Source organism: Tupaia chinensis, unplaced genomic scaffold (assembly GCF_000334495.1).
Source record: "Tupaia chinensis unplaced genomic scaffold, TupChi_1.0 Scaffold000361_2, whole genome shotgun sequence".
Lineage (NCBI taxonomy): Eukaryota > Metazoa > Chordata > Mammalia > Scandentia > Tupaiidae > Tupaia > Tupaia belangeri.
In genome coordinates, this window is record NW_006159858.1 from 3,085,344 (window position 1) to 3,095,318 (window position 9,975).

The 9,975-nt window shown below is 38.2% G+C and overlaps 1 protein-coding gene across 1 annotated transcript in view; it reads right to left on the bottom strand.

Annotated features, from left to right (window-relative positions):
* The window catches only part of HYCC2 (hyccin PI4KA lipid kinase complex subunit 2), a 91,908-nt gene that overhangs the window by 33,173 nt on the left and 48,760 nt on the right, over positions 1 to 9,975 (bottom strand). Inside the window, 1 exon segment of the mRNA XM_027773637.1 lies at positions 5,159 to 5,338. Coding sequence (XP_027629438.1) covers positions 5,159 to 5,338 — 180 coding nt within the window.

Here is a 9,975-nt window from a genome sequence, read left to right on the forward strand (position 1 = left end):
ATAAATGGAATTAAATAAATAAATAATTCTTAAAAAAAAAAAAAAGCCAGAACCTTGATGTAACGTTTTACCCCCCTTTATATATGATAGAGCACATGCATGCACAAGACAGAGAGAGGGAGAAAGATGGAGAAAGAAAGAAAAAGAGAAAGAGACACAGAGAGAGAGAGATGAGCAGGGGCTGCTCACACTGGGATGCCCTTCTTCAGACCTCTAGACTGTTGGCTTGGACATTCATCCAGGTGTATAGCTTGTTTCAGGCTGACCTGCAGAGTACTTGAACCATGGTAGCCATGTGGGATATGGCTTCTCTTTTTTTAAAAAGTTATTTCATTTTTATTTTTGTTCAGTGTCATTATTATTATTTTTTTTTATCTTACCAGAAAGAGAGAGAGAGAGAGAGAGAAAGTGAGAAAGCAAACCGCCAGGTCTGGTACTCAAACCATAGACAGCCATGTGGGAATCTAACGCCTTAACCACCATGCCACCTGCCAGCCCTGAATATGGCTTCTCTTGAGTGGCATATTCTAGTCACATCACAGAGCCAGCCCTAAAGTTATACTTCTGACATGTAGCTAGTAATTTTTTTTTTAGCTAGTAATTTTGAATAATACACTTTTTAAGATGTCAAAAAATAATTAAACCATAGCACAAGTCCTGCCTGTAACTCAATATTCTGTTTTAAAAAATATTCTTGTATCATATGTCCCACTACTGAATTTGGTTACAATAAACAAATTAATAAAATGATAGTTTAACATTAAATATAATCTAAAACAGTCAATTAATTTATTATATTTTTATACACAAGGTCTTACTATGTTGCTCAGGCTGGCCTCAAACTCACAATTATCCTGCCACAGCCTGAGGAATAGGTGAAATTACAGGTATCTGTCACCACTCCCAGCATTAAACTCAATTGTTAAATCAACAACCATTTACTAAGTGTCTGCTGTGAAGCACTGTAGGAGAAACACAGTGATACATAAAACACATTTTCAGCTTTGAAAGAAAAACAATCAGGCAGGTTAGCAAAGTAGAGAATTATATTTCTAAATCAGATTTTCATTTAATAAAATTTTGATTGTGATGATAATAATGGTAAACATTTATTAAACACCTTAGGGAACAAGCTAGATTCCTCAAATTTTTTCTTTTACTGCCAGAGGGTACATGTGCTCATCAGAGAGAGAGAGAGACGGGCAAGGAGAAAGCATCATCCCCAAATGAGGGGCAGTTATGCCCACATCCGTTCTTCTATTTCTCCATCCTGTTGGGATCTTGGCCACACATGCATGTGTGCACACATGCACCTAGCGCATTTCTCTCTCTCTCTCTCTCTTTTTCTTTAATTTGGCAGAGGGCACGTGTACTCACTAGAGACAGAGAGAGAGAGAGAGAGCAGAAAGCACCCCCAATGTGACATGGTCACACCACAATCCTTTCTCCATTTTTCGATCCTGTTGGGATTTTAGAAACACCTGCTCTAGGAGTGTTTTTCGGCCACTAGGTCCAGAACTCAAACTATATATACATTGGCCATGTGGTATCCTGTTTCCAAAACTACCAAGCAATAGGGCCAACCCTCTGGCATGTTTTTCAAACCACTGGGGCCAGGATTCAAACCATAACCGACCTAGTGTTTAGGCTACCCTAACCATTAATATCATTGTTTTTAATATTACTAATGTTTTATTTCTGTTTTACAGATGAAAAAACTGAAGTCAAGATACTAAAACAAAAAAACAAAAACAAAACAATGGTTTCTTTTATCCCTTTGTTTCCATTGTGTTTTTATTCAGATTTTTAAAATCATAATCTATTATGACGACTATGTTGGACTTTCTTCCCTTAAATAATATCCTCCCTTTAAAAGAAACAGAAATTCCACATCCACTTCCCCTACTCTTCTCATTTATGCATGTAGCCTTCAAAATATAAAGATTGATGATTAATTCCAAGGTCTCTCTGCATATCATTACCACATTCATCTTTCTAATACATAATGTAATTCTTCTTTTCAAAATATTTGTTAGGAATGGAGACCAGGCCTGAAGAATCCCTGAGCAGATAAAAATCAGGTGTCATAAGTAACCTCAATCTTGTTCAATCTGCAAACGTAACAAAACTTTACTTGGGGGGAACCAGCAGTTAGCGTAATGGCTATGTCGCTGGACTCCCACGTAGTTGACCGCGGTTCGCATCCTGGACCTGGTGGCTTAAAACTCATGCCGGGCGCGTGTGTGTGCATGCTCAAGATCCCGAGAGGAGAATGGAGGAGAAGGGATTGCGGTGTGACCATCCCCCCTGGGGGGTGATTTCTCGCTTTCTGTCTCTATGTCTCTCTGTCTGTCTGGCGATTGCATGCGCCCTATAGCGAAAACCTCTCAAAAAAAAAAAAACAAAAAACCAACTTTACTTGGGTTATTTCTTTTCTTTTTCTAGAATTATTTAATTTTACTTATTATTATTAATAATTTTAAAATTTGCTAAAGGGCACGTGGGACCACAAGAGAGAAGCAGAAAGAGAAAAGGGAGAAAGCAAGCCACCAGGTCTGGGACTCAAACCATGGTCGCCATATGGGAGTCCAACACCCCAACTACCATGCCACCTACTGGCCCCAACTTGGGTTATTTGTGATAAATGTTTATGTCAGATAGAAATAAACTTAACTCCAACCATTATAAATAGCTGACTAACACATGATTATGTAACCAGGGACTTTCCAACAAGGTGCCTAAATAAAGGCAACTTTGTCAACACAAATCAATCAAGTAATTTATTATTTTGTTTCCACATTTTCCCAATACATACATCTGATATTTTGTCACTAGACACTAGATTTCTTTTAGTCTGATGTTCATAATTCATGAATTGCTTTTTACTCAAAAGTCTTTAAAATTCAGTTTAATTTTTTTTAACTCTAATTACTTTCCCAAGGCCTATTAAAGGAAATTAAAATTCTGGGACCAGTAGTTGGCGTAATGGCTATGTCGCTAGACTCCCATGTAGTTGACCGCGGTTCAAGTCCTGGACCTAGTGGCTTAACCTCACACCAGGCACCGTGCATATGTGCTCAAGATCCCGAGAGAAGAATGGAGAAGGGATCACGGCGTGGCCATTCCCCCTGGGGGATGACTTCTCATTGTGTCTGTGTCTCTCTCTCTCTCTCTTGTCTTTCTGGTGAGTGTACACATCCTATAGCAAAAACCTCTCAAAAAAAAAAAGAAAGAGAAAAGAACATTAAAATTCATTTTAAAAAGACTCTCTCTCTCTGGGCCAGCCAGTGAGAATGGTGGTTAAAGAGACTAGATCCCACATGGCTGGCTGTGTGGTTTGAGTCCTGGACCTGGTAGCTTGACAGACACTCTGAGCATGTGTAAGTGTGTGCCCAAAAGCTCAAGAGAATGGAGAAGAGATTGCAACATAGCCATCTCCGCCTAGGGGGCAATTTCTCACTTTACCTCTCTGACTCCCTCTGGTAAGAGGGCAAACTAGAACAAACTTAAAAAATTCTTTGAGCAGGTGGATGGTGGTGTAGCAGTAAAATGTAATGCTTTGCAAGGCTGACTCAGGTCTGTATTCAGAGATTTCCTATCTATGATCCAGGATTTATTCGAGCTAGAGGTAACTTCTGGTGTTAAAACCCTGTTGAGGTACTTGTCTCTCTTTTGCTTATGGAAGAAATAAACTTAAAGAGACACAGAGAGAGAAATTCTCTAGGCCCAGCTTTCGCGGCACAAATGGACCCACTGAATGAGGCTGGAGCCACACAGGAGGTCTGATTTGTATCCCATACCAACCTGAATAGGCTGTGCGCAGAGATGAACACCTGTAATCCTACCTAACTTGGACTCTAGGGCAGAGAACTGCAAACGTAACACCCTCATATGTGTATCTCTCTCATTTAAAAAAATTAAAATTAAAAAAGCCTCTCTAAAACTGATGTGAAACCTTTTTTCCCAGCTTGCTTGCATATATAGTCTGTGCTTCAAACAGAATTTCTTTATTTTTTTAAAGGTTGCTATATGCATTATGTATTCACCAGAGACAGAAAGGGAGAAAATTACTCACCAGGGGGACAGCCGCACTACAATCCCTTCTCCATTCTTCTCTTGGAATTTTGGGCATGCATGCACATGTGTCTGGTGTGTTTTTTTTGAGAGGTTTTCGCTGTAGGGCGCGTACACTCGCCAGACAGACAGAGAGAGACATAGAGACAGAAAGCGAGAAATCACCCCCCAGAGGGGATGGTCACGCCGCAATCCCTTCTCCTCCTTTCTCCTCTCAGGATCTTGGGCACGCACGCACATGCGCCTGGCGTGAGTTTTAAGTCACCGGGTCTGGGACGCGAACCGCGGTCAACTACGTGGGAGTCCAGCGACATAGCCATTACGCTAACTGCTGGTTCCCAATGTGTCTGGTGTTTTAAGCCACCTGGTCTGGGACTCAAACCCTGGTTGACTACATGGGAGTCCAGCAATGTAAGTATTGTGCCATCTAATGGTCCCAAATAGAATTACTTTTTATTTCCAGAACATAACTTGACTTTTCTGCTATTTTGCTATGATCATTTGATTATTTCTTCCTAAAATATCACTTATTCCTACTCTTAATCTGTCAAAGCCATACTTCCTGTTAAGGCCTAGATTAGGTGTCATTTCCTCAATAAGGCCTGCCATGAGAACTTGAGATAACACCTTAGTTTCTCTCTGAAATCCTTTTTTTTCATAGGAACTTTGCATTACTGATTACCTGTAAGTATGTCTTCTCTAGTAGAGTAGAAGTTCCCTCAAAACAGGTACTGCATTTAATTTTTTATATTTTCAGTGTCCAACTATGTATCTTACACAGAAAGTATTCATAAACATTGGGCAAATAAATTAATTAGAAAAGTCATAAAATATTAACAAATTCTGTTTGAAGCACAGACTAAATATGCAAGCAAGCTGGGAAAAAATATTTCAAATATTAGCAAAAACCTCTCCAAAAAAAGAAAAAATACATATCAATACTTACCTCTGTACTCAATTTAATTAGTTCAAACAAATTATTCGTAGATATTTCAATTTATTTTTCTCTCAACATTCCTTAAGGGTTATTTCAAAGGACTGTTAAAAGTACTTAAAATTTCTCACATTACCACTTTAAACTTACCAAATTGTAAATTCCTAACAGAAGTGCTTCAATGCAACCATTACTCTGTCTGTCTCTGCTAACCGTAAGCCGTAAATAAACCCACATCAATTCTGGCAAAAATTGCAGTGTGAACCTCTTAAGTCGAACTTCAGAGCTACGATAGAGCTCAAACAGCTGGTGGCAGACAGGCTCCAGGAGCTACAAGGACAACAAAGGGCATTACTTATTTCCATTCTTTCAGTTGTAATCATGCCTTTTAAAAGTCACATATATTTGTGCAATATTTTAAAAGTAAACTTTCAATATTAATTTTTCCATATTTTGAGTTAATTCAACCAAAATCTTCAATTGCTATTTGTGTAAAGAGACCACACATTAAATCCACCAACTATAAGAAGTACTTTGTGCTCATATACTGTCAATACACTGTATTTACACTGCATTTATTTAGTCCTTTAGCCAATGTACTACATTTATACTTGGTGAATTCAAACTTCTGTCCTTACCAAGTCTTACTATTCTATATTTTAAGAAGTTTCCACTAGTATAAAATAATTCCAAATGATGATGCTGAAAATAAACTTTAAATCTCAATTGAGACTACGATTTAAACAAATTATATATCACTTAATGGAGAAAGATTTTTGCAATACATAATTTGGGCATATAAAATTCTAGTAATACTTCAAATATACACAAAAAAACAAATTGATTACTTCAATGTTTTAAAACACTTAAATTTCACTACTTATAGGGACCAGCAGTTGGCATAATGGCTATGTTGCTGGACTCCCATGTAGTCGACTGCAGTTCGAGTCCTGGACCTGGTGGCTTAAACTCACGCTGGGTGCATGTGCGTGCGTGCGTGCTCAAGATCCCTAGAGGAGAATGGAGGAGAAGGGACTGCGGCTTGGCCATCCCCCCGGGCGTGATTTCTCACTTTCTGTCTCTGTCTCTCTGGTGAGCGCACACGCCCTATAGCAAAAACCTCTCAAAACAAACAAAAAAATTTCACTACTTACATTTATTTGAAAGATTTCTGAAAAGGGGAAGTATACAAAAATAGGGTTTTTTTCAATGTTTAATTGGCTAATTTTCCATATGACTTATGAGGAACTTTATAACCTTGAAAACTGAAGAAAATGAGCACTTAAAATAAACTTTACCCTCAACATATACTGTCAATTTAGAATGATTTTGCCAGAGTAACTGCAGACTGAACAAAACTGGCTGTGATTTTATAATACATATGAAACCCTGACAAGACACCAGGCATGTGTGTGTGTGCATGCTTCAACAGGATGGAAAAATGGAGATGGGACTGTGGCATGACTATGCTCCCTATGGGGGAGTTCTCTCTGATTTTCTCTCTCTCTGCCTTTCTCCAGTATAGAACACACCCTCTGGCAATTAAAACAACAAAGAATAAAACACTGACATGAAACTATAAAGTAATTTTAAATTAAAATTTAACACTAACTTTAAAAAAAAAGAATAGTTTAGCAATTTCATATGCTTACTTCTATTCTGATTGTGTACAAATTTGGAAATTTGCTTGAATATAATTATATATGTCTAATAATGTAACACTAGAATAATCACCTTTTCACAACTGTAGAATTAGAAGTCAACAAATCTATGTTGTCCATACAGTCAATACATTAAGTTAGGCTTAGCTCTTAAAGTTTAAGAAGTTTATACACATAGACATCATTGTCTAGTAAATAAAATCCCTTTTATGTGAAATAACTATCAAAGTATAGTTTAAAAGACTCTCTGAAGATTACCTTTACTAAATTTTATGGGCTATGGCATGATTACAGTGATAACTGTGTTTATACAGACCTTAGACTCAGATCCTATTCTCTCATTCAGTAAAAAGAAGTACACAGGCATATAGGATATGATCTTTTTTTGCTTTTTTTTTTCTTTCTATTGCCAGAGGATGCATACACTCACCAGATAAAGAGAAAAAGAAAGAGAGGGAGAGAGAAAACACTCCTGTATGGGGAATGGTCATGCTACAATTCTTTTTCTACCAACCCATCAGGATCTGAAGCGCACGCACACACACACACACACACACACACACACACGTGGCATTTTTTCAAGCCACTGAGCTAGGATTTGAACCGTGGCCAGTCATTTAGGATCTAGCTCTCCTAACCACTGCACTATGGGGTCTACCCTAAGACCTGATATCTTAGTTAAGCATGGTGAGATATATGAAGCTACCAAAATTAGTAATGTATTTAAAAAATAAAAGGAGGAGGATTTCCAGAAATTTTTAATCAGATACCACTACAAAGTAAAACTGTTAAAAACTGGCTCTGATAAAAATGTTGTTAAAAACTTTAATTCTGGGACCAGCAGATAGCACAATGGTTATATTGCTGGACTCCCACATAGTCAACTATGGTTCAAGTCCCAGACCCAGTGGCTTAAAACTAATGCCAGGTGTGTGTGCATGAATGCCCAAGACCCTAAGATAATGGAGAAGGGAATGTGGTGTGGCCATCCCCCTGGGGGGAGAGTTCTCACTTTCTGTCTCTCTGGCAAATGCATATGCCCAATAGCAAAAACCTCTCTGAAAACAAACAAACAAACAAAAAACAAACCAAACTTTAATTCTAAGTTTATGTATCATGTCACCATGGTCTCAATTTTTCAATGCAAGAAATGACTCTCATCACCCCTTATGGTACTATCACCCATATGAAAAGGTGTTAAAACATCAATATTTTCAAGTTTAAAAAAAAGCTTAAGAATAACTGACATCTTTCCCAAATTTGGCAAACACTACTTTGATATGTTAATTACTAGGAAGTATGTTATCTAATTAATACACTGTGGACATTTGGGGTGGAATGATGAAGACCAAAGCCTAACTTGAGTGGGTTAAAAAAGGAATATGGGAGTCAGCAGGTGGCATGGTAGTTAAGGCACTGGACTCCTACACAACTGACCATAGTTGGAGTCCTGGACCTGGCGGCTTGCTTTCTCGCTTTCTCTCTCTTGCTCTCTCTGTCTCTCTCTGGTGAGTGTAAATGCCCTAACAAATTAAAATGATAATAATAATAAAAGATGGGATCTAGGCCTACGTAGAAGAGATGGCCTTACGAGGGTCAGCAGGTGGTGTGGTGGCTAGAAACACTGGACTCCCACATGGCCAACTGACTGCTGTTTAAGTCCTGGACCTGGTAGCTTGCTCTCTTGCTTTCTCTCCCTCTCTGTCTCCTTAATTATTCTTTAAAGAAGAAATAGAGATGGCCTTTGATACAACCTGGGACACTCCATCGACTGAGTAGCAGAAAAGGTAAGCGTGTGGGTAGATGTGGTGGTTGAGGAGTAAACTGAACAGAAAAGAAGAGAGTTTTCAATTGTTTTCTTCTTCTTTAATCACCAAAAACAAAGAAAAAGAAAGCTAAGAATATAAAGAAAAAGGTATAAGTTGAATAGTATAGGACTGTGGATAAAAAAAGCAAAAACAAGATTGCAAGGCTACATATTACATGCCCACTTCAGATCTGCATTCCTGAATTTAAAGTGAAGAAAGTCAACCAAATTGTATTTTCTTTTTTTCTTGAGAGGTTTTTGCTATAGGGCGCATGCACTCACCAGTAAGAGAGACAGAAAGCGAGAAATTATCCCCTCAGGTGGCCATGCCATAATCCCTTCTCCTCCATTCTCTCGGGATCTTGGGCATGCACGCACATGTATGCACATGCACCCAGCTTGAGTTTAAGCCACCAGGTCTGGGACTTGAACCACGGTCAACTACATGGGAGTCCTGCGACATAGCCACTATGCCAACTGCTGGGCCCACGAATTGTATTTTTTTCTAGGCATGTGTAGCTACTCCAGGACAGGCATGAAATAAATAAACAGTTGGGTTTTACGAAGTGTTGCAAGTTTGCCCAAAGAATAGGAACTGAGGGATTGAGAAGCAAATGAGTTAAAATGTTTTCAAGGGAATGCCTGTAATGATATACCACAAAAATTTGGCTAAGAAGAGAAAAGTAAGACACTGAGGGAAGAAGAAAGGCATTCAAATAATGAAAAAGTGACAGGGGTAAAGGCTTGCAGACCTCCTTGAAGTGGAAGAACTGCTAGAGTGACTAAGAAATCTGGAAAGAGGAAGGAGAAAAATAATGCAGTATGTTGGACTGGAGATCAAAACTGAAGCTCTAACAGAGATTAGTCATGATACAGAATATTAAGTTTCTAGAAAAATAGATGTTCTTTAGAGTGTATGGTCTTTTATGATCTTTAGAGAGAAACTGTTTATAAGATTACAAGTTCCTGGGGCCAGCAAGTGGCCTAGTGGTTAAAGAGTTAGACTCCCATTGGCTGACCAGGGTTTGAATCCTAGATCTGGTGGCTTTCTCTCTCTCTCTCTCTCTCTCTCTCTCTCTCTCTCTCTCTCTCCCCCCCACACACAGAGTGCATGTGCCTTATAGCAAATTAAAGTATAAATAAATAATTCTTTAAAATATTATATGTTGGAATTCACATTAAATATTGCATGACCATTTCCTGAAATAATTTTGTCAATAAAAGATTACATTTGATTATGTTCCAGAATATAATAAAATAACAAAAAAGGCTCTCCTTCTATGACTGAAGTCCAGAATTGGTTTGAGAGTCTAGCAAACTTTTTATTCTGTTTTTCTAAAGTGTGAGCACATGGTTAGAATCTATGATCTGATAGGACAAAGGATGGAAAATCCAGACCTGCTCTAGCAACTGGCTGATTTTACTGAATATTGGGTCTTGAGTTTGGATTTCTTTTCTTTTTCTTTCTTTTTTTTTTTTTTTTTTTTTTATACACCCCC